The sequence below is a fragment of the Bombus bifarius genome, unplaced genomic scaffold, assembly GCF_011952205.1.
Source record: "Bombus bifarius isolate JDL3187 unplaced genomic scaffold, Bbif_JDL3187 scf7180000008047, whole genome shotgun sequence".
In the NCBI taxonomy this organism is placed as follows: domain Eukaryota; kingdom Metazoa; phylum Arthropoda; class Insecta; order Hymenoptera; family Apidae; genus Bombus; species Bombus bifarius.
Window position 1 is genome coordinate 294,134 of NW_022884413.1, and position 23,698 is coordinate 317,831.

At 37.0% G+C, this 23,698-nt stretch overlaps 4 protein-coding genes across 5 annotated transcripts in view; 2 read left to right on the top strand and 2 right to left on the bottom strand.

The window, feature by feature from the left end:
- Positions 1–103: 103 nt before the first annotated feature.
- LOC117207940 (protein transport protein Sec23A) lies at positions 104–4,742 on the top strand. Its single transcript, XM_033448671.1, has 11 exons — positions 104–287; positions 409–691; positions 783–869; positions 950–1,196; positions 1,267–1,516; positions 1,581–2,231; positions 2,300–2,453; positions 2,535–2,686; positions 2,761–2,935; positions 3,010–3,231; positions 3,937–4,742. Exons 2-11 carry the CDS (start codon positions 413–415, stop codon positions 4,024–4,026), a joined length of 2,307 nt encoding a protein of 768 aa, XP_033304562.1. The 5' UTR covers positions 104–287; positions 409–412; the 3' UTR covers positions 4,027–4,742.
- LOC117207954 (calcineurin B homologous protein 1) lies at positions 3,538–5,997 on the bottom strand. Its single transcript, XM_033448695.1, has 4 exons — positions 5,541–5,997; positions 5,122–5,385; positions 4,952–5,045; positions 3,538–4,870 (listed from the first exon to the last, which is right to left on the bottom strand). Exons 1-4 carry the CDS (start codon positions 5,605–5,607, stop codon positions 4,726–4,728), a joined length of 570 nt encoding a protein of 189 aa, XP_033304586.1. The 5' UTR covers positions 5,608–5,997; the 3' UTR covers positions 3,538–4,725.
- A 799-nt stretch (positions 5,998–6,796) lies between these two features.
- Positions 6,797–7,780, top strand: LOC117207957 (protein transport protein Sec61 subunit gamma). The gene is made up of 4 exons (XM_033448701.1): positions 6,797–6,938; positions 7,241–7,347; positions 7,415–7,517; positions 7,590–7,780. Exons 2-4 carry the CDS (start codon positions 7,254–7,256, stop codon positions 7,597–7,599), a joined length of 207 nt encoding a protein of 68 aa, XP_033304592.1. The 5' UTR covers positions 6,797–6,938; positions 7,241–7,253; the 3' UTR covers positions 7,600–7,780.
- An 86-nt stretch (positions 7,781–7,866) lies between these two features.
- LOC117207950 (activating transcription factor 3) overlaps positions 7,867–23,698 on the bottom strand; it is a 28,965-nt gene continuing 13,133 nt past the window's right edge. Inside the window, exons 2-4 of one of the 2 annotated variants that reach the window (XM_033448691.1) lie at positions 12,592–12,799; positions 11,601–11,737; positions 7,867–11,039 (exon numbers count right to left, since the gene is read on the bottom strand). In XM_033448691.1, coding sequence (XP_033304582.1) covers positions 10,605–11,039; positions 11,601–11,737; positions 12,592–12,775 — 756 coding nt within the window. In that variant the 5' untranslated portion in view covers positions 12,776–12,799 and the 3' untranslated portion in view covers positions 7,867–10,604. Of the gene's footprint in view, positions 11,040–11,600; positions 11,738–12,537; positions 12,800–23,698 lie in introns of both variants that reach the window. The other variant, XM_033448690.1, reaches the window with a different exon arrangement.

Below are 23,698 nucleotides of genomic sequence, written 5' to 3' on the forward strand. Positions count from 1 at the left end.
AAAGGGCTATCTTTTTAAATATTCCAAATTTTTGTTTACTTATAAATTCACGTTCGAATACCGCCTGTGATATCAAAGCGCTGCACGCATGCGTCAAAGTAATTCTTCCAAGCTCCCAAGTGACGTGGCTTCAATGACGGCACGAGTCGTGCTGTTACGGTGAAATTGTGTCGTTTTAATATAATTGTAAAACAATATTGTAACTATGAGAATTTGATAGTTGAGATTATTTAAGATACTTTCAAACTCATTGTCGGGAAACGATAATTAAACGTTGATTTAATTAGGTATGTTTAACCTAAAATCATTAATTGCACCTTTACACTTGTCACATATTTAGAAACTGTATGTATAATAGGAATTAAATATCAGTTGAATTTGTTATTATATGGTATTCGTTAATCATAGAAAAATGACTACTTATGAAGATTTCATTCAACAAAATGAAGACCGCGATGGAGTACGTATCACTTGGAATGTTTGGCCTTCTTCACGTTTAGATGCCACCAGACTTGTCGTGCCATTAGGAACACTTTACCAACCGATCAAAGAAAGGCCAGATCTTCCACCAATACAGTATGATCCTGTTCTTTGTACAAGATCTACTTGTAGAGCAATTTTGAATCCACTGTGCCAGGTGGATTACCGTGCTAAGCTATGGGTGTGCAACCTTTGCTTTCAGAGGAATCCTGTAAGAACCAAGTCATTTTGTTTTGAGAACTAAACAAAATTATCTTTTCTTAAGAAATAAAATAATATTTTGATATTTAATATGTTTTCAGTTTCCTCCACAATATGCTGCTATTTCAGAACAACATCAGCCGGCTGAATTGATACCGAAGTTTTCGACAATTGAATATACCATAATGGTAAATAATATCTATAAATCAAGGTGAAGCAGTATTTTTATTAATCCACAGGATCAATATTGATTGTTATTTTTATACAGAGAGCACAATGCTTGCCTCCTATTTTCTTGTTAGTCGTGGATACATGTATGGATGATGAAGAACTAGGTTCCCTCAAAGATTCATTGCAAATGTCACTTTCTCTGCTCCCATCTAATGCCCTAATTGGTCTTATTACATTTGGAAGAATGGTCCAAGTTCATGAACTAGGTTGTGAAGGATGTAGTAAAAGTTATGTTTTTCGGGGTACTAAGGATTTACAACCAAAACAAGTCCAAGATATGTTGGGTACATATTTTTATTTTTCTATAATAGAATAAAACAATGTAGAATAAATATTTATTATAGAGTGTTATAGGTATAGGCAGACCAATGCCGGGTCAAAATCCAAATCAACAAAGAGGACCAAGTGGACAACCACTTCCGCCAGCTAATCGCTTTTTACAGCCTGTACATAAGTGTGATATGAGTTTAACAGACCTTCTGGGAGAATTACAACGCGATCCATGGCCGATCGGTCCGGGCAAACGTCCATTGCGATCAACTGGTGTCGCACTAGCCGTTGCTACTGGTCTTTTGGAAGCCAGTTATGCTAATACAGGAGCTAGGTACACATTTCATTTGTATACATTGTATTTAAGTGTTTTGAGTATATTTTACTATTATTTTCAGAATAATGTTATTTGTCGGTGGGCCTTGTTCTCAAGGACCAGGTCAAGTCGTAACGGACGACTTAAGACAGCCTATTAGATCTCACCATGATATTCAAAAAGATAACGCCAAACATATGAAAAAGGCGACTAAACACTATGATTCTCTCGCGTCACGAGCCGCAACCAATGGCCACATAATAGATATATACTCATGCGCTCTCGATCAAACTGGTCTGTTAGAAATGAGACAATGTTGTAACTCAACAGGTGGTCACATGGTCATGGGAGATTCTTTCAATTCTTCTCTATTTAAACAAACGTTCCAACGTGTGTTCGCTAAGGATCATAAAGGCGACTTGAAAATGGCATTTAATGCGACATTAGAAGTAAAGACATCGCGAGAGATCAAAGTTTCGGGTGCGATTGGACCCTGTGTGTCTCTGGGCGTAAAAGGATCGAGTGTCGGAGAACAGGAAGTAGGATTAGGTGGAACGTGTCAGTGGAAATTTTGTTCCCTTACGCCATCCAGTACTACAGCATTGTTTTTCGAGGTTGTTAATCAACATACTGCGCCGATTCCTCAAGGTGGAAGGGGCTGCATTCAGTTCATCACACAGTATCAACATAGTAGTGGTCAACGAAGAATCAGAGTTACTACGATCGCTAGAAAGTACGTTAATATAATCATCCAATTATTAAATATTATTGTATTTTAAATTACAATATTCTTCATTACAGTTGGGCGGATGCATCAACATCTTTGCATCATATAAGTGCTGGTTTTGATCAAGAAGCAGCAGCTGTTCTTATGTCACGTTTAGCGGTATTTAAAGCAGAGAGTGATGACGGACCAGATGTTCTAAGATGGGTCGATCGAATGCTTATCAGATTGGTTCATATTTTTTACTAAATTAGCATTTAATATTTTACATGGCATACGTAATTTTTTTAACGTTAAGGATTTCTGTAATAGTGCCAGAAATTCGGAGAATACGCAAAAGATGATCCAAACAGTTTTAGACTTGCAGAGAATTTCTCTTTATATCCTCAATTTATGTATCATTTGCGTAGATCGCAATTCTTACAAGTATTTAATAATTCCCCCGATGAAACTAGTTTTTATAGGTCAGTAGCTGTTGTACTTCTGTGTTCCGATCAATCGAAACGCTTCGTTACTAATCGAATTTTACATATTACAGACATATGCTCATGCGAGAAGATTTAACAAATTCTTTAATAATGGTGCAGCCAATTTTGTATAGTTATGGATTTAGTGGTCCCCCAGAACCAGTTTTATTAGATACTTCGTCTATTCAACCAGACAGGATTTTATTGATGGATACTTTCTTCCAAATCCTTATATTCCATGGAGAGGTAGTTATTTGTTACTATTACTTATGATTACTTATAATAAACGATATGATCGTAATGAGTTTAATTTATTACAGACCATTGCACAATGGCGCCAATTAAAATATCAAGATTTGCCGGAATACGAGAATTTCAGACAATTATTAGCAGCGCCTGTTGATGATGCCGCTGAAATATTAGCTGAACGGTTTCCTGCACCAAGATATATTGATACTGAACAAGGTGGTTCACAAGCGAGATTTTTATTGAGTAAAGTAAATCCAAGTCAAACCCACAATAATATGTACGCCTATGGAGCGGTAAGTATATTTTGTTTTTCATTTTTATTCCTAATGATGCGTTTCATTTACAACATAAATTTTTTCTATATCAAACTATTTTATTTGTTGTTCACTTTCAACAACATTAAATATGAATCAATCATACGTAACTAATAATTTTTTTTATTATCATTTTTATCACCGTGATCCTGCAACCAGGGGATGCCGATACCCAGTGGGGTGTGTTCTTCATTCATTTGATAATTATATTTCTCTTATTATATTTGCTTTCATTGCTTTGGTAATGGAATTTGATCGAAAAAATTTACAGACCTAGACAGTTGATATCTATCTATGCAGTAAAATATTTATTTTCTCTTTATCATACACGTTTCTTAACAGTAGTAAAATAACTAACATATTAATCGTTACTTCGAAAGTTTACAGGAACATTAATATTGAGTCGTTTTAATTTATCTGACATTATTTAACACAATTTCATGTTGCTATAAAGCAAGCATAAAATTCTACACACTTTAACAGTTTTTTGTAGCAGTATTGTCACAATTCACTGGTGGTTGGCATCAAGACATCTTTTTTCTTAAAATATATTTTTATCAATTGTAACTAACTCTAATATCTTTTCTTCTTTTTTTCTATGGATTTGGGAATAAAACTCTTTGATTCCTCTCTACTTCTACAATTATCAATTGTAATTTCTAATTAATTGTTATTATGATTTAGGAAAGTGGAGCACCTGTCTTAACTGACGATGTCAGTCTACAAGTATTCATGGAGCATTTGAAAAAATTGGCTGTATCATCCACGGCTTAAAATGCAGCAATACAAAAGATATTCTCATTGTTTTGCATATGCAAAATTTAATGCCTCAGACACTATGATGATAATTGACACCTATAGTTGCAGTCTATTAAGAAAGGTAAAATAGATACAGTAAGAATTTCCATTATAATGAAAATATACGATTAATGAAATATATAATAATTCTCCAATATTTTTTCCGAAGTCAAGATATAATTCATGTACAAATAAAATACATAGTATTAATGTAATACATATTTTACATCCATGTTTCCATTTTTTTAATGTGTCATTAATATCATAACTTATTTTTCAAGAATGCTCTTTATTATAAATGTGGTCACGTTCTCATTTTCTTTTGGAAAATTGTAAACAGTGAAGCAGAACGAATAATGGATTAGTTATTGTAAACAACAGGTTAAAAATCTGTAATGGCAATCGAGTTTGTATATTATGAATCGTAAAAATATATAATATTGTACTATTTTTTATTAATTAAAACTGCAGCTGTTTTAATAACAATTTGAAAGAAATGCAATTTACGATATCTTTCCTTTTATTGTACCATTAAATACCAAACGTTATTCAACCTTATCACAAACCGGCAGATGTAACAAAAGGTAATTGTATTCATTAATATTAATTATAAATCTTCTTACATATGCTCAACACATCAGCAAATTGTGCATCATCTAAACAAAAATAAATAAATTAACTAAGGAATCGTATAGACATTTTTTGCTCCACATCTGTCCTCTCTAGTGCTTTAGAAAACTCCTCAAATGAAATCATTCCATCACCATTTTCATCAGCCTCTACTATAGTTCTCTCTGCAATGCTAGTTAACTGTTCTTCGCTAAAATAAATAAATAAAAATTGTTCAGATATGTAATTGTTACTTTATATTGAAACTGATAAATCAGAACTACTTTCTTACCTAATATTTGCACCAACCATCATGTGCAAAATAGCTAGAAGTTCATCTTTCGAAATTAAATCATCATTATCTAAATCATACATTTTGAAAGCAACTGAAAATAATAAGAAACTTATAATATATTAAGACCTTTTTAACTAGATTTAATCAACAACATATTATTGACTTACATTTCAGTTTCTCTTGTCTAGAATTTAATCTATTAGGGCTATTCTTTTTAATGGGTCTGAAATGAGCCAACACTTGCATAAATTGCAAGAAATTCACCCTATCATTACCACTTTCCTCAAAGAAAGCATTTACAATTCTATCGCCAAGAGGATTTATTGCTAATTCTGGGATTCTCAGGAAATCTTCTCTGCTAAGTGTTCCACAATCACCACGATCAAGACTTGTGAAACGACTATATAAGCGTTCAATTTGGTTTGGTGTAACTATAATTACATCAAAATAATGATATAATGCTTATGCATAAACTTACATAATATTTGAATACATATGCATACATTTGAACAAGAATATCATAAACAAAACAGTGAATATGGATATCATTTAAAAATATTATAAGTATCTTATAAATTAAACTTACATCCAGTAGCTTCTTGGATTTGTGCTATTTCCTCTTCACGTAAAAGAAGACTAGATCTGTTACCCATATTTTTTTCGTGTAATAATTAAAATATTTTGTAATAAAATAATTTGATAATTTGAACTAGGTTCGACTAATCTGCATATTTAATTTCCTTGGTCAAAGTACAGTCTCCAAATATAATTCCCTGACAGGTTGACAGGCTAACCACAATCGTAAGTGTCAAAGGTAACTGATAATGTAGAAATTTCACTCAAAGTCGAAGCTAATATATGTGTGCCTGTACACTATACAACATACAATACTACAATCGACTCGTGGCAGTATATATGTTGCAGAAGTATTCTGATAAACAAATTGAATGTATTTAACATTAGTATGACATAATCAAATAATTTTTTAAAACCATCTTCTTTTATACGCTAAGTTTTTTTACAGCTACCTGCGATTTGTAATGTTAATGTTATTCTTTACTAATAATATTATTAAATGTTACAACGAACCAGATTTTCTCTCTGACTGAACATAACTATATTCAACAAAACATGCTTCGTGCCAAAATTGGGAAAAAAAACTAAATTTCATATTCTAGGAAACCCTATGACTACTATCAGCCACTATTCCATACTGGAGTTTAGGGGAAATTATCCGAAAATTGAATCATGAAAAAACAACATGGAAGACAAAAAGGTTCTCGTTTTGCGCATGTATGACGTGTTATGAATGTCTCAGACAGAGACAGAAATACTCTACTCATCTCTGTCTGTCTCGTAAAAACGAGAATCTATTTTCTTCCATGTTGTTTTTGCACAACTCAATTTTCAGATGGTTTTCCCTAGTGAATGTCGGGACCTGTTTATATGATCGTGACCGGTATTGTAGGAATCCCTAACAGACATTTCATAATTCGTAAGGTGTTCTCAAGTCATATTATTCAATAAAAAGTTCATAATAAAATGAATTTCTTTATTTATGTATATTAAATTATGGATAATCAATATCATGCATTAACATCCCTTTATCTATCCTCCATTTAATGAAAACTGATTTATTTAGAAAAACTTTTCCTTCCGTATCGTTTTTACTTTTTCTCTTGAAATAGAAAGTTATGTGAATCCATGTAATTTATATTCATAAATTACTTATTCGTTACTTTGTACTATTATCCAAATTACAATTTTTCAGAAAGTCATTTAAAAAATTTTTATAAATTTGAATAATTATAAATTCCCGCTGCAGTTCTTCAATTCCAACGTCAGTAACTAGGAAGTGACGTTCCTACAGCATAGTGTCCACGTAGCGCCTCAACTTCTGACGAGCGCAGATTTTTATACGTATACCGTACACGCGGTATACGTCAAATAACACTTTGTGAATCGCCCTCCAATACTACAAAACGTGAGTACAGTGTTTTGGAAACCAACTTTCCGATTTTTTTAAAGAAAACTAAGAAAAATATTAATAATACGCTAGAGAACATTTGTTATAACCTATAAATCAAATTCTATTATTAAGGAATTCAAAATTGAATATATATAATCTATCTAGTTCAAGTGAGATATAACAAATTATTAGGCGCACTATATGTTCAAAAGCATATGTAATTTGCACATCTATTTGTTTGTTCTAATTTGTAAAAATCGGGTGTAACTGTGACTTGCTCGATGTGTTGCTTCGTTACACGTACATTTTACTTTCAGTTGCTCGAACATAATGGATCAAGTGAAGAAACTCACCGAACCTGGACGTCAATTCGCGAAAGACAGTATTCGTCTTATTAAACGATGCACGAAACCTGATAGAAAGGGTAGGTTTTTAATAAAGTTGATTGACAAATGAGTTTCGACTGTAACTCATTGTACGATGATTTTTAGAATTTCAGAAAATTGCCATTGCCACTGCCATTGGTTTTTGTATAATGGGATTTATAGGATTTTTTGTTAAATTAATCCATATTCCAATTAATAACATCATTGTGTAAGTAGATTTGGTTGTGTACTCTTTACATTTATTCAAGTAATTATATTTATATATCTTTTTTCGTTTTAGGGGTTCATAAGCTCACACTAAATAGGTACAATTAAGATATAATAAGATTATTTTCACTGTTTTCTCCCATTATGTATCTTTATTTATAAGGTAAAATTATGTATTTCATTTTGAATTGATTGTGATTGAGACATGAGAATGTGTGTGTATAATATTAATATTGAATTTTATAATAAAATATGTGTGTAATATTCTTACTGTTTGTACTTTTTTTAACATTTAGACTTTTCTTTTAAAACTTATGGAGTATCTTGAAGCAAAAATAAACATTAGATGATTAGTATCGAAGGCACTTTTATTTGAAGAATAAAATTTTCCCTTAGGGGTTACAACAATAAGATTTTGTCAGCCATTTTTCTAGCTTCAATTCAATGCATTTCTCCTAAGAAAAAATAGCTGTCGCATGGAAAACCACGGCCAGGTACTCAGTAATAAAAAGACAATAGTACGATTTTGTTACAATGAATAAAATCCTATATACTGTTTGCTATTGGTTATTAAAGTTATTCTGCACTTATCCTCTAGAAAGACTTTGTTTTTAATATACTTTACTAAGAAGACAACCAACCTATAGGCCAGATACTATAAGCGACTGTATCTGGGATTTTAATAATGGCAGTATATATTGGATAGCAAACGTAATTATATGAAAATACACTCTATATTTTATTTTAAAGAATCGTCAATTTTGTCCGTGATTTTTTGACAAATGTATGTGTATATGTATATTCCGTAAGCATCGGAATATTTTTCGTTTAAAATAAAATGCAATACTTTCGAACAATCTGCATATTAAAATCAATTGTGCATTTTTAGCATATTAATAATAATTATTTCGATTATTTTCGGATTCTTTTCTAAATGTGTCAACGATAGAAAAATCTCGTATATAAATATAAACTCTGTTTCAATATATCTGATATACTATTACTTTCAGAACTCTGCATTAGTAAATAGACATCGATAATATACGCTTAACATGTGTATTAAACTATTAAATACTCTTTTCGGGCAACTTAATAAAATTTATATAAAAAGCAAATATATATAATATCTATATATATATATATGTATATATATATATATGTAGCACCACACGTGTGACTGTTACGTGTTCGTCCTACGCGTAAAAAAAAGAAATCATTCTTAATGCTCGTGGACGCTTTTTTCTTAATCTCGTGAAAGAAGAACAAGAGGAAGACTTTGTCTCACTTCCGCTTTATGAAGTGCAAGGAAAATCTTCTCTTTCGTTAGATCAATCGGCGGTAACATTCCGAATGAATGAAAAGCATCTTTTAGTCCGTGGACACGAAAAAGCGTTTCACTATTTAAAGTAGCTTTCGGCTAAGAATTAAACTAGCTTCCGTACATTGCAAGAACGCGTAAGCGTAGCCCAGAGTGCGTTTACTAATTTTTTCCCACCGATAATCTTGTTATAAAGAAACAAAAATATTCTCTGATCGATATTTCTGATGGTTCTTTGGCATTCCTCCTTGTCACTATTACATATACATTCGTGTATTAAAAATTTTAACGATTACGAACGATCAGAGTTGTAATATAAAAGAAAATTAAGTTGTAACAAATTTTTCCACGCAAACGCACTGAGGGAGGGTAACTACCCACGAAATTGAGGTATGTCGTTCGGTCATTGTCATTAATCGTCATGTATATCGTGTTTTCGTTAACTGTTAATGACGCATACGTGTTTGACATGTGCGTGTCTGCGAGTGTAAATACAATAACATACGTAAACTGTATAAAATATGCACGTTTCACAGTATTAAATATATCGTTTTCGATTATTCGTATAATTATAAGTATCCTTTGAGAACGCGTCTCGTAATCACGTCCCAATGCACGTGAGATAGTCGTAATCAATATCAGAGGACCTATTTTATGCTGAGTTACAAATTATACTTTTCTGTTCTCACTGGTGAATCGAGATGTCGCGTATAAAATAACGGCACTTGACGCGAACCGCCATTTGTAAAAGAAATTCTCGACTCTTACCTAAAGCAACGAAACACCTTTGCGATGCTCAATCGTTTTTACTACATCGTGTTCATAATCCACAAGTATGTTTCTTTAGAAAACAATCATACAATACGGTAAAGAATAAAATAAGAATTTATAATCTCTCTTTGTATAACGTTCGATACAAATATATCGATATTAATGAATCGGGTATCGCAAAGGTGATTCGTTTCTACCTTACATTTATCGATTACATTAATTATACCTTAGAATGTCACAGTACTTATGTTCAAGGAATCGGTTACTTATTTTCAAGAAAGGGTTACTTTCAAGGAATGTCTTCAAGCGTTCTCCATCGAACGCTTCGAGTATAAAGGGACATATATTAAAAAAAGAAAGAAGAAGAAAACAGGATGAAAGGAGAAGACAGGAGCGCACCGTTATTACAGTAATCAACTTACGAACTACAGACTTGCGATTAACAGAGATGGGAGATCCAAAAGATTCGGTCTACCGGAAGTATTAAGAAAGAGATCAGGGTCGTTTCTTGTAATAATCTACTAACTAATAATATCGCTGACTAATGAAATGACAAATGATAAGTTACAGTTACAGATTTCTTCTTTACAATTTTACAATTCTTTCTGCAAATAAAATAATCGAATAATCTCTAATTTATAAAAATTCCTTTATAAATTATAAATGAAAAGCAATTTTGCTATTGATAATTTGTAACTTGTGACTTTTAATATCCTTCGAATGATACTAGTTCAGTAGGATGCAAAAGGACCCAGAATAATCTCGAAATCTCGTTCAAAACTCCTAAATCGTCTTCAAGACGACGTTTCCGCTAACCGACATAGGTATTTTCGCTTTCTTGCGTCTTCTTGGAATGCATACGACTGTTCTTTCATCGTTAGACGATCCTAGATTCTTAACCGAACAACGTACCATATTCGTCAACCGGTAAACCGAATCTTCACAAGGACTACTCCTGAAAATGGCGCGGTAGACGTTTTTAGAACGTCTATAAAGCTACTAAACCGTACAACCAGCGTTTGAAGTCGGCACGAAGGGACTCTCTTGTCGATAAAAGTCACCCTCGTACTCTTCCACCTTTACCGGATATTCTGTCACACAGTTTTGAGGCTGATTCAATGCTGGCGGAGGCTGCACAAAGTTCTCCTGGTAACTGGGCAGCTGCAAAGGTTCTGCAAACTGTTGGTACGAGGTATCTGTGCCACCTTGCTTCAAGCAAGTTGGTCCATGGAGACTCAACATGTCTACTAGCCTGCGCCTCTGCGTTTCCAGCTCCTGAATCTGCGACTTCAGGTCGTGGTTCTGCGTTTCCAGGATCTCTGATTCCTGCACCAAGGTCACTGTCTTCTCGCGTTTCTTCAATCGACATTTGGTAGCGGCTATCTTGTTCCTCTCGCGTCTCCTTCGGCGCCTTTCCTCGTCCTCTGGAGTTAGCTACAAAAATTTTAGATCTTTAAGAACCATTCTAGTCTTGTCTTATCGTTAGAAATCTTTTTAGTACAGCAATGTGCAAAAGCTTTAGGCTATTTAACGTCCTCGCAATAGCAATTGATATTTCTAGGAAATATTTCCATACGATGTTAAGAACAACCTATGGTTTTAAGATTATCTCTTTAAATATTTTCTTTATTTCGCTACAGATTAATCAATATCTTTGGTTGAATTATTAATACGTAATCCTTAAATCAAATATTTCTTAAGAAGCAATTTCTTAATTTCTAAAATCAGAGCATTTTCGTTTACCAAATAGCCGAAGAGTTTTGCACAGTACCTTATACATTTATAAAGAACAGCTGTATGAAAGTAATTTATTTTATGGTGTAGCGTTTGAGTTCTTGATGAGAGCAGTAACTGATAGAGAACTGGATGGAATGAGTATATCCGGTCTGACTTGAAAACCCGTGAAATCGATGAAACGGCGACTTACAGCGCGGATCGCCCAACATCACGACTGCTTTATCGTATTAACGAGAACAGTATGTGAAGGTTTCTTACTCCACCGCGGTTGTTGTTGTTGCTCGCTTCCTCCTCTTCCTCGTCGTCTGCGCTCCCGTCTTCCTTCTTTGTCTTCTTTTTCGTGTCGTCCCCGGTCCCGTTGGCTCTCCTTTTTGTTTGCAGCGTCAACTTCAATCCTGTGATGTTCAAATACCAGTTAATCGCCTAAATCATTACTAAAAACGATAATATAAGACTTTTGGAATATAAAGTATCGCTCACCAAAATATTCCTAACGACCGTTCGACCGATCAATATATCATTGTCAATATTTGAAATTTTCAACATTATCGTACGTAAAAGCCACTGCAATGTTGAGAACTTTAGGTATTGACAATAATATCGATCGTCTGAACGTTCCTTCGATCTTTCTGCTTTTTTCCAGCCATTCCTAAAAATCCATCAAACGAAAATGTTTTGTTTTTACGAATACGACTCTCTACTTCGTCGACAATTATTCTTCTCCAATTTTCCGCTATCTGTATTTTTACCATTATCTACCGTTCCGCTTTAAACACTGCGAACAACTCATTTTCGTTTTCTGACTAGCAGCACCTTTCTGACGGCCTATTTTTTAAATCGTTCCATTTCTAACGCAAGGTAATTTATCTCGAGCCTATTCGCTCGAGTATCTGCACAAAATTTGAAAACCAGAGGAACACAGCAACCGAGTAGCATCACGAAGGAAATGTCCTTAAAAATAAGGAAAAGATCCTTAAAAATACGATTAATTACCGTTATTAGGATTACAATCGTAGAAAGTTCAAGACTCTCTGCGCGGTTACTGTCCCTAGAAAACCAGAATCGCTACCGAATCCCGGATAACCTTGGATATATAGCGAGTTTCGACGGTAAAAGAAAAGAAGAAGAGCAAGAAATTCGGCAACAAGAGAGGACCCTGTAGGATATATTATCAAGGCCACCACCGGATGGCTACCTTCTTTAATGAGCTGACTACAGGTGTGCTGAACGCTCGGTGGGCTCGGCTCACCGCTACTAGTCGAATCCGTACGGTCCCTGCTCCTCTCGTTCGTGTAACCCTCGAAGGGATTGGTCATGGCGATTAGGGAGTTTACGATTTCCGGTGTCCTTGGTGTGACCTCGGCCGCCGCGACACCGAGAAGACCCGCGGCAGCCGTCGGACTAGGGTTCACGTTCAGATTCAGGTTGTACATGGTCGATTTAGATTACCATTTAACCTGGAACAAGAACAGAGATTAAGAGTGCGGATGTGCGGTTTGATGGTTCGAGTTGGTTGGAAGCGAACGAAGTCTCTTTATGGCATTCGAGTTTCTCATAGCGTTACGTTTCGACGAAGTCGACGAGTATATACCAATTTGTCGAATGCTTAGAGAAATGATGGCTATGAAATGGATACATATCGGTTTTATCATAATCCGCAAAATCATTTCGAAAATCTGTTAATCACGTTGGAAAGATTTATTCTTCGTATCGATTCTAGATCCTATCGAACGATTTAACAACGAACAAGGACGGAACGCAGATTTCAGAACTTCCTTCCTCTATTTGCAAATCGTAAACAATCGTGAAACAATTCGAAGCACTTCTTTTTAATAAACGTTACTTGTGTACGTGGAGCTTATCGCAGGATCTTATGGCGTTAACGACTCCGCTCACTTCTTTAAATAATTATTTCCGTCGGAAACAAAAGAAAAGCGATCTTTTCTCACGCTCGATCGACAAACAAGTCCGCCGGTCTTCTTGTAATTTCGTGGAATTATTCAATGGAATAATTGAAAAATAAAGGGAACGAGGAGAATACCTACGAAACATAAAAATACAAAAGTCAGATCCGATTGTTTCTCATTTCTGTTTGCTTTATCTTTGATCGAATGTATTTCCAGAGAGAGAGAGAAAGAGAGAGAGAGTTTTGGCAAAAATGAAACGAAATCTCAACAGTTTGCCCGTTACGTCCTTTCTACGACTCTCGAGGGAATTTCGAACGCCTGATAACTGCAACATCCTTGATTGCGGTTTTTCCCGGACTTCCAATTAATTAGAAAAGAACAGAGGTAACGGAAACTTGTCATTATCTCGAATGGTTTTTACAATCGAATTTATTATTAATTTAACACAGTCGAATGTACATAGGATTTCCATTATCTGTCATGATATATACAAACAAACATGTATATCACGCAAAATCTATCTTTGTATCGTGGAATTTTATATACAATGAGCTTTACACGAGTTATTATACTTTTTCTTTTCTACATAATTCTTTTTTCATATACTTCGTGTATATTATTACGAAATTTTCTTTCGTGAATTTTTTCAAACGTTTCATACGAATTATTCTGGAAATTTGTTCAACGACTTAATTTTTATTCGAAATTAATGTCACAAAAATGACTAAAGACTCGATTTTACTCGATTTACGATTACGAGCTTTTCGGAAAAATGTAACTCACGATGCGATGCTCGAGAAACACGTATATTCGCCATCTACACGTGTAAACGTTAAGAGTTTAACAAACAACGTGACTCGCCGATACATGGAAAAGTAAAATAGTAGTTGGTTAATTTGTAGAAACGAATTAGCATATTTCCACGCGCGTTCAGCGACGATTCAACGATGGTTTACTGGAGCTAACTGGATCTCTATTCCCCTTATTGTGCAGTCTCCTTTCCGGGGAACGAGAAGTTTATTGATACGTCCTTGAAAGCGTGGCTATTGAGCTCGAATCAATGCGGGAACAAAGAGGAATTCAAACCGAATCGCGAAACGTTGATAACGAAACCGGAAACTCAAGATCCTTATCGATTAGCTGAAGCGCGACCAGTTTTCGATCAGCTGTCAGACGATAGAGTATTTTAACTCGACATTCGTCGTGAATCGCGCTGAAAATGATCAATTAAGAAATTTCTAAAAGTCGCGAAATATTCCCAAACCTATGTAAGACAAATACAGCATACGCTTGAAACACGAGAAACGCGCAAATACGAAAAAATGATCTCCGAATCTGCAGCGCGTCAACTTGCAGGAACTTGGTCGCAGCAAGTGATTTTAGTTTCAGTTTCTAAACTAAATTTCATATTCCCAAAAAAATCACATAGATGCAGAGAAAATGCGAATCAAAAACCACTACAAACCTCGTCGCAGGAAGTTGCAAAGCGAAACGTATTCGCGCCTCGTTTCAGCTCGCATATCCTCAAAAAGTTTCAGTTCTCCTGCTCGTTATCTCGGCCACAGAACCTGTCACTTTCCGGTAACCTTTCCAGAGGCAGCGCACACGCTTACGTAACACGATTGGCAAAAATAACGAGGCACAGAAGCGGCACGCAGGACGCGCGAAAATCCATCGTTGCGTGGAGGCGGAAAGGAGGCGGACGAAGAAGAAGAGGAGGCCAGGAAGGGGAACGTTAAAAGCTTGTCAAACGGCCGTCAAAAATACATTTTGACGCGCGGACGGCTCCGCGTCGTGTGTCTGGCGTGTCCTCTAAAACGAAACGCGTCCTCCAGCGGAGGTTTGTTTTCGAGCGTCGAATTCTTCGGCCACCGGCTCGTTTCCAGTTGCCCAATCTCCTCTCCACAACGCACGAGGATCCTCCCTCTACCTCCGACGTTTCTGCCTCTCGTTTTGTGAGAGTGCCAGTTCGATGCACGAGAGTACGAAAGACGATAAGATGGAACAACAGAGAGGGAAATAACGTGGCGTTTCGTAAGAATTTTATCGTTCCGTATTCGGAGCCTAATGCCCTTGCAACTCCTCCTTCGCAACCTTCTACGGTTCCTTCGCCACTCCACCATCTTCCAAGTGGTCCTCGCGGGCCTCCTCGGCCTGGCATCCGCCGACCAAAAAGTCCACTTCCTCGGACCGGATCTGGTCTCCTACGGATTCGTCGGTTCGTGGCCAAACCAGCCGAGCAACGTATATACCCACTGACCTATATGCTGCCACGGGAAAACGAGTCAGGGATACACGAGCCACTCAGAAGTCACGTCGAACAGCTTGAAAGATCGAAAGGTAGAAGAAAGTGACAGCTACATGGTGAATTCTTATGGAAGTTCGTAATTTTTTCGAGCACGATTGAAACGGTAGAACCTCGGTGGAAGATCGTTTCGCCTATCGACTGTTACAGAAACCATTGTATGGATATTTTATACATCTGTACGATTGTTATCTTCTGATTTCCTATAAACGCGTAAAAACTTTGAATTAGCTGCGATCTAACTCGTCTCCTTGCTACGGACGAACTGACGAACGAAGGTGAGCGATTTCATTTTTAAGAATACAACTATTCGCCGTGTTTCTTTTAACGAGAAGATAAAAGCCAGAAATGGAGGAAACAAAGGACGACGATTTCAAACGAACGACAAACGAGTGTGTGGGTCTAATTTCCTCTTGTCATTTTCCCTCGCGTATTTATTCACACCGATTAAACGGGAAGATGATAGAGAGGATGTGGAGGAATCCAGCGAATCGAGGCCACGAAGCGGAAGGAGGAAGAACGCTTAGATTTTGAAATTGAGCTCTACGAAAATAGTCGGCCGAGTGGAATCGCGAAACAAAGCGATACATTCTGCGCGTTAAGCCCGAATTTCCATTAATTAACTACTTCTACCTACGTATGTATCTCTTTTTCCATTTTTACACTCCAATCGGAGTTAAATAAATGTGAAAACAATCTTCGCCGAATGGTGCTTCCCGAGACATAGTTATTTTTCTTTCTTTCTTCTTTAGCGTTTTAATATACAACGTTGAAAATTGTTAAGAAAAATTATAACGAGGAGTATATTTCTCTAAATGTTTATTTTCCTTGTCGTTTAGTTATTTATTAGAAGACACTAAAACATTCTACGATTTTCTCTTCCTTTTTTTTTTTATTATTATACTGATATATTTTTGCAAGAGAGTTTCAAGCGTTCCAAGAATCTATCTCGTGATGTAAAAATATCTGCACAATACGATATTATGACACGAAAGACATAGAAATATTCCTTTAAATTACGTCAAGTACTCGATTCGTTTAACCGAAATGCTACTTCAAATAATCGATACTAATTAATCTTCGTTCCTGTTAAGTTCGTTCTACGATTTTCCAGCTGTCGGAGAGCTTTCCTTTCTCGTTTTATTATTCCATTCCATTTTCAAAAATCTATCGTGTATAGATATGTAGTGTGAAATTTAGCTGTAACTTTAAAATAACTACGTCCGACAGATATCACGTACTATCGGATGATAAAAATTTCAGAAATTAGAATGTAGAAGATTTATTTCGAAGGTTCGAAGATTCTTCGAGAACGAACTTCCATCGAGAGTTTAAAAAAAAAAACAAAAAATCGAGAACCGAAGATGCAACGGAAAGCTGTAACGATCAGTAAAAATCGTTCTGCAAACTCTTGAAAATAATCGGTCGAGTGCAACACACCGATCGAATACGTAATCAGTGCGCGCTTATGTAAAGCTCGAGGGGCGATGCAACGGATTGAAATAATAATCGAAGAACCGAGTTTGTTTGAATGGAAACAGGTGTCCGATCGAAGCCGTCGCCGTTGCACGCTGTTATAAAACGTATAAATAGAAACCGTTTGATTTTGATGTATGCCACGAACAACTCGGTATTCGGCTGATCTCCCGCCGAAACGTTTTCGGGAGACAATGCTTTCGATTGTTGCCACGCGGCAAGTTTCTTCGAGAACTCTTCCTCCGGCCATTTGACTTTCGTCAATAATCGTCGCTAAATCCTTGCCGCGTTATAAATCGCGTTCGACTGTTTTCCAAACGCCACCCAAATATCTGACAAATCTGAGAATCTGACAAAAGCGAAGAATTATCAAACAGTTAGATAAAAACTCGACAAAATAGATGGTTGACACTGAAATACACTGTACGATACTTAATAAAAGCAAATAACATGAAACGTATTATTTAAAATCCAACTCTCAGCTTCTGTCCCCAAATGCCATTGAATTCAAATCATCGCTTCTAAATCTACAAAATCATGTACAGACAAATACGACGAAACGAGGAAAATTGAAATGACAATATTCTAAATTTAAAATTCCGCACCAAGTTCCAAAGCGACTGGCGATGCATCAAAATCCTCGATGAATCCGGCCGAGGCGCGCTTCGAACGCTACAGAATTTATAAGCGCCATTATTATTTCGTCTCGTCAAGGTGCGGACTATTCGCAGAGCGTGGCCTAATAATAAGCTCACTTCCGATTCATAGAGCGCCGCGAGTGTATTATGCGTTTGTCGCGCGTCAGCTTCCACGGACAAGCCGCCTTTCCCTCTTTCTGCACCAGAAATCTTATCGATTTTATCTGCGACTGCCAGCGAGGAGCGCGGAGAAGGGCACGTAGTGGACAGATGGGCCATTGTTGTCTTCTGGATTCGTCGTGTTCGCGTCCAAGGTACGTTACAAAGGAGGGGAATTGGAAGGCTTTGGGATGAAGATAACCAGTCGTCGAACGTGTTTACGGCGATTGATCCCGACGTCGATGATGGTTCGTGGAACTGTCGTTTGGCTCGAGAGGCGAAATTGGGGAGGTACACGTGTTTGGAGAAGTTCCGTGGCTCTTTAACGGCGAGTGATTTACGAATACGAAAGAAAAGGGCACTTGAGCTTTCGAGAGGAAAGGTACATGTTAAAAATTGATAAAGTTTGCTTTACGCGGTGCGGATGATTACGCGGTAAAGGAGATCTACTTGAGATGTTTTCCAAATGAACATTTCGTTGAAGGGACGAGGCATGTACACAGAGCATGCACGTTCTAAAGTGAAGATGGCGAGATTCAGTTTGGAATATATTACATGGTGGGAAAATAGGGCGCGCGTTGATAAGTTCTCCCTGTTCTGTACATTAGATTTAACGAGGAAGATTTAGGGAGAAGAGAAGTAGACGGAGCAGCTCAAAATTCGATATTTCTTCTTCTATCGTAATCCGAAAAACACGATACAAAACGAAGATTTACGGATAGGAAATATTTCAACGAAAAACACAAAATTATCGGGCGGACAAATTTTTAGAAACTACCAAACCTTCCAGTTATATAGCGGCAGAGTAAATCTTCGATAATCCGAACGTGTCATTCTCGAACGTGATTTATTATCTTCCACTGCCGCTCGAATCGATATCTCTGGCTACAGGCTCAAATCCGGAGATCTTCGTCGAACAGGAAAAAGATATTTCGAAAAACAATTGTAAAGATAAATATCGATAGATCATTGGAAAGATAGAGTCAAAAATAGTAACTTGAAAAATAATGCTAAAAATGTAACCGATATCGCTAAAATATTCAGAAATCTGTTTGAGAATATTTATAGGCAAAAAAAATTCACGAAAGCGTTCGAGAGACACGTATAAAGAACGTATGCAAATTTCAGGCCAGTTTCGAGCAGACTGCAGCTCCTTTTCTCTTAATTATTCCACATTTGTAGAGATTATTTAAGAGCCGAACACTTTTTCCAACGTCTACAAAAGAGATATAGTTGCAATTAAATGTAATTATTAAAATTCAACGAGCGAAACTCCTCCTTTTTATTTTGTTTATGATGTTTATTCGCATCTCGTATATTTATCTGTTACATTTCATTCGGATTAAACGACCTAACTTTCTCCATATTATTTCTTTCATTCCTATTTATATTCTCGCAAATTTGTTTCTTGCGTTTCAACGATTGCATAACCCCGATTTTCCTTCTTTTTCTTCTTTTTTTTTTCTTAATTAACTCATCTTTAAAATCGCATCTCGTCTGTCTTCAAGTTCTGCGTTATCTGACAAGTCTCAAAACTATTCTCACAGTTAACCTCCTTCTAATCGCTCCTTTCATGGTATCTCTGTCGATTGCTACGTTATAGATATAAATGGTTTTCCATTGAGTTCTCTCATCTTCTGTAACCTTCTTCCTTAACCTTCTTTCGGAGAGATCCAATAAATTAAGACTATAACGTGCACGTTCTACAGCCGTGCACCTATTTATCTTCTAAACTTATACTAAACGCGGCAGAACAAATGGTGGGCCATCTATTAGCAACCTATTCCAAGGTCTGTTGCGTAATATTTAGGGAATTGTCATATGTTGGAAAGATAAACGCTGGTTTCGCGGAAAATTCGCGAATAGAGATCAAAGAAAATGTGGACGAAAGAAATTTCTGCGGCCTTTGACGAGAACCAGGTATTATCGATGATTTTCCACGCAGCTTAAAGTAAAGCGTACGATGCATCGAAGCGGCACGTAACGAGCACGAGTCATAAATACACCAGGAACGATATATATCGAAGGTGCCCCCCCCCCTTTGCCTCAAAAGCGGCGAGACGCGCCGAAAATCCTGGCTACGCGCGATCGTCTTTCGCGTGCACGGGACCCAGCTGGCAATTAATCTTTCCACGATCTTCTGGTCGACTCGTTTTCCTTCGAACATGTGCCACGGTTCTCACCCTAAATCCCGTCGCGCGTGACGAAACTTCCACGCGCCAAGTTCCGAGCCTTTTAATTTGGACGGGAAAGAAATTCGAACGACGAATAAAGAGTCTACTAATTACGGCGAATTCGAGGTCGTTTTGTATTTTCACGCGTAATACACGTGAAAACAGTTGCAGCGTTAACGATTAAAAAGATTCTCTTTACGTCCTAACGTGGCACGAAATGTTTCTGTCGAAAATGACAACGTGAGTTGTCGTGCTCGCCATCTATATGCAGATGCGTTAGTTACAAGAAATAGTAACTAGAGGACGATCCTAGTTACAATCGATAGATTTAATCGATAGGCTTAAGATGTCTTTTTGTTTTTTATAAACAAACATTTTTTTTTTTTTGGCTCACAACGGTGTAATAAATTTATCCATTCAATAAAATAATAACTATTGTGATCCCACCTCTGACTATAGAAATAACGACAGTTTCCTTCGATCTTAAACTTACGATAAACTTGCTTCGAAAAGAAGCCAAAATGGAGTGCGAATATCCTTGGTGTTTAAATAAATACCGATCGCCCAAGTGCGTTTTGCAATATTACGTAATTATTCTGCGTTCCACCATTGCCAGCACACGATGTAACGATAACACGAAAGAAGTCTTATGGTGGCTCGTCGAAAGTCTCTGTAAAGGAAGATCTCGTGTATGTAGATGAACGGGACGAGGAAAGAGATGTTGAGAAATCTGTCTCTAACGAGAGAGCGAGAGAGCTTGCGCAACCGGTGCCCATCTGGCCAGAAAGCTTTTATCGTGCTTTTTCGGTACGGTCGTCGACATAAGCGTGGGCAGCCTAATTCCTACGGCTGTCGTTTCTGCAACATACGCGTTCGACCGCCGATAGACAGAACAGACGACCATCGACACGACCCCTTCCATCCATCGAAATCCCATGAAACTCCTACGAAACATGCGACCAGCCCACGAGTTTACGAGCGACTCGATTCCCTGGAACCGTGGAAACCAGCCTCCAAACAGCCAGGAAAAAAGACGTCGAGGAAGAGAAAAAGATCGTAACGAAGGGCTGTGAAAGCATAGGAACGTGAGAATTGGACAAATTTGGATGTTCGGCAGCGTAGAAGCGCGTAAGTTCGAAAATCAAAGGGTTGGAAAACGCGCGACACCGGCTAGCTACTTGGACATTTAAAAATTTGAACCTACGACCCGGGGAACGTAGAACCTAAAAACCTTGGAATCTGTGATCTTGCAAGCGTAAAAATTTGTAATTGCGAATATTGGAATCCGGAGAGTACGAGAGTCCAAGAGTCCGCGATACGTTGAAAGACTGTGAGAATAAGTAAGCAGAAGATCGAAATGTTTGGAAGTTCCATTAACAGGAGACAGTGTGACGTGCAACAGACAAGATACGAGTCTGTTTTTGATGGAATCATCTGCTATAATAATAAACCTAACAGCGTCTTGGTAAATCAGGCTTTTCATTGCTAAGCTCTGAGAGAGCTTACACATAGAAAAGATCACTGTATTTTACAAAATTCTTCTCGAAACTGCACGGTATAACCGCACAATATCGTACGTGCATCCACGTGCGCGTTATAAACGATAAAAATTTGTATTCTGACGCAGATAAAAAGGCTGCAAGTCGATAGAAACAGACAGTATGATCGATCTTCTTTAAACTTACGATACTTTCGATAAACTAACGATAACATCGATGAAAACGTAAAAAGATACTATTTTATTAGCGGTATTTGCGATTAATAGAAGATATTGCAGCAGGTATAAATCAGAATCAAGGGAATTTAGGAATGCCACTGTAATACTTCCAATTTTCCACGCCCAATTAATCCAATCATCAAAGTATCGCTTGCCAACCTAACGTTCCAAGAGGTTCTTTCAACAGATTCTCGAATACAGCTACATCGTTAAAACAACTTTGTACCGCTGTTTATTATTTCAGCCACGCGAGCAAAAGAATAATTAGACAAATACAAACGATGTTATTAAGAACCGCGGAATAAGTAGAAGAATTATCCTGCGATCATCTACCTGGCAGTATACAGGGTGGTTGGTAACTGGTGGTACAAGCGGAAAGGGGGTGATTCTACGCGAAAAAAGGAGTCGAAAATATAGAATAAAAATTTGTCGCTCGAGGCTTTGTTTTCGAGAAAATCGACTTTGAATTTTCGCTCGGTACGCCTGCACTTTATCGCGTCTCGTTATAACGGATCTCACTGTAGATCGTCGTCTCGATGGAAAAATTTAAAAGAAATTAAAAAAAAATTTTTTTCGCGTAGAATCACCCCCTTTCCGCTTGTACCACCAGTTACCAACCACCCTGTATAATAGACATATAAATACGGGTTAAATAGAAAAAGCCGTATCGATTATTATTATAAATTATAATTATCACATCTCGTAAGTGAAGAAAATTCAAGTGGCAAAGGATTATATACTGGAATTCATCGTTGCAACAGAACGATCTCGAGATAGCTATCTCGAGATGGACGTTTCAACGTCTAAATTCTGTTCAGCGGCAATTTCCACCGGTTTACGAGTCTCATTTTCATAAACATTCAGCCGGGCTTCGAGTTAACGGACCTCACGAGAAATAGAAAGAATAGTGAAATTCGAGGCAAGGCCGTCGTAAAAAAAAGAATGCACGAGGGGAAACGACGATAAAGCACGAACCTGTTGGATGGAACAATACACGTTGGCCAAGCGATTTCAACTAGTTGCGAAGGTGAGAGGTCGCCGCGGGAGAAAAGAGTTCGAAAAGTCAATGCCTCCGAGCACTTTGTGCGCTTGTCAAACTGTTGCTCACGATCACTTTCTAAAGACACGAATTTCGTGGCCGACCAACTTGCTTCTTGCCAACTTCTTTCGCTCGAACATCGCCGAAGCCTTCGGAATAAACATCTTAAAAATTCCAAGGTTAGATACATGAAACATTATAATCACGCGCCTCTCTTTGTCAAGATTCTAAAGATTCCAAAAAAATTGTAAAGCCACAGATCCGCGTATCAGGTTTATTTTGGACGAGAAGAGTAAAGGAACGTGAGACTACTAGGCTACGAAATATACTTTTGTTTGATAATTTTGTCATTTGATACACGTGCCTTTCGCGGTATTACGCGTTGACAATGAAAATCTAGAATTCCAGTTGTGTCAACGGTGTCGAGCGATTTTTCGCTTTCACTGTCTTAATATTTCTACTTTGCAAATGAAGATAGAAATTTTCTTAACGAAAATCTTCTCCAATTAATTAAATCCGATAAGAAGAAACTTAAAATCTCGAACAATTCTCTGTAATATCGAATCAAATATCAGTCCCCTGTCTCTCGTCGAACCGGATAAAAAGATCTCGTGAGATCCTTTTTTCCGCTTCGCTATAACAGAAAAAGAAGGGGAAGGAAAAAAATTCAATTTCCTCTGGTAATTTATCGACGAACGGAAAGAAAAATCGTTGCGGATTCGTTTTACCTTTCGGCACGGCTTGGCTGTCGCACAATTAAGCCCGTAATTAAACGGAACATCGAAGGAGGGTGATCAAGATCGAAACGAGCTGGTTCGGAAAAAAAAAGGTCTGAAATTAGCGTTACACACAGAGAGAAAGCAGATTCCGACGAGGAACACACTGTACGAAGGGACACGGGAATATTACGACGCTATCTGTCCCAATTATACGACTTTAAT

What these genes read in the sequence shown, in the direction of transcription:
- LOC117207940 (XM_033448671.1), top strand. Translation starts at nt 413, where the DNA reads ATGACTACTTATGAAGATTTCATTCAACAAAATGAAGACCGCGATGGA. An exon ending in CAATTGAATATACCATAATG is followed by an intron (nt 870 to 949) that starts GTAAATAATATC and finishes ATTTTTATACAG; the next exon opens with AGAGCACAATGCTTGCCTCC. An exon ending in GATGAAACTAGTTTTTATAG is followed by an intron (nt 2,687 to 2,760) that starts GTCAGTAGCTGT and finishes TACATATTACAG; the next exon opens with ACATATGCTCATGCGAGAAG.
- LOC117207954 (XM_033448695.1), bottom strand. Translation starts at nt 5,607, where the DNA reads ATGGGTAACAGATCTAGTCTTCTTTTACGTGAAGAGGAAATAGCACAA. An exon ending in AATCCAAGAAGCTACTGGAT is followed by an intron (nt 5,386 to 5,540) that starts GTAAGTTTAATT and finishes ATGTAATTATAG; the next exon opens with TTACACCAAACCAAATTGAA. An exon ending in TAGACAAGAGAAACTGAAAT is followed by an intron (nt 5,046 to 5,121) that starts GTAAGTCAATAA and finishes TATTATTTTCAG; the next exon opens with TTGCTTTCAAAATGTATGAT.
- LOC117207957 (XM_033448701.1), top strand. Translation starts at nt 7,254, where the DNA reads ATGGATCAAGTGAAGAAACTCACCGAACCTGGACGTCAATTCGCGAAA. An exon ending in CACGAAACCTGATAGAAAGG is followed by an intron (nt 7,348 to 7,414) that starts GTAGGTTTTTAA and finishes GATGATTTTTAG; the next exon opens with AATTTCAGAAAATTGCCATT.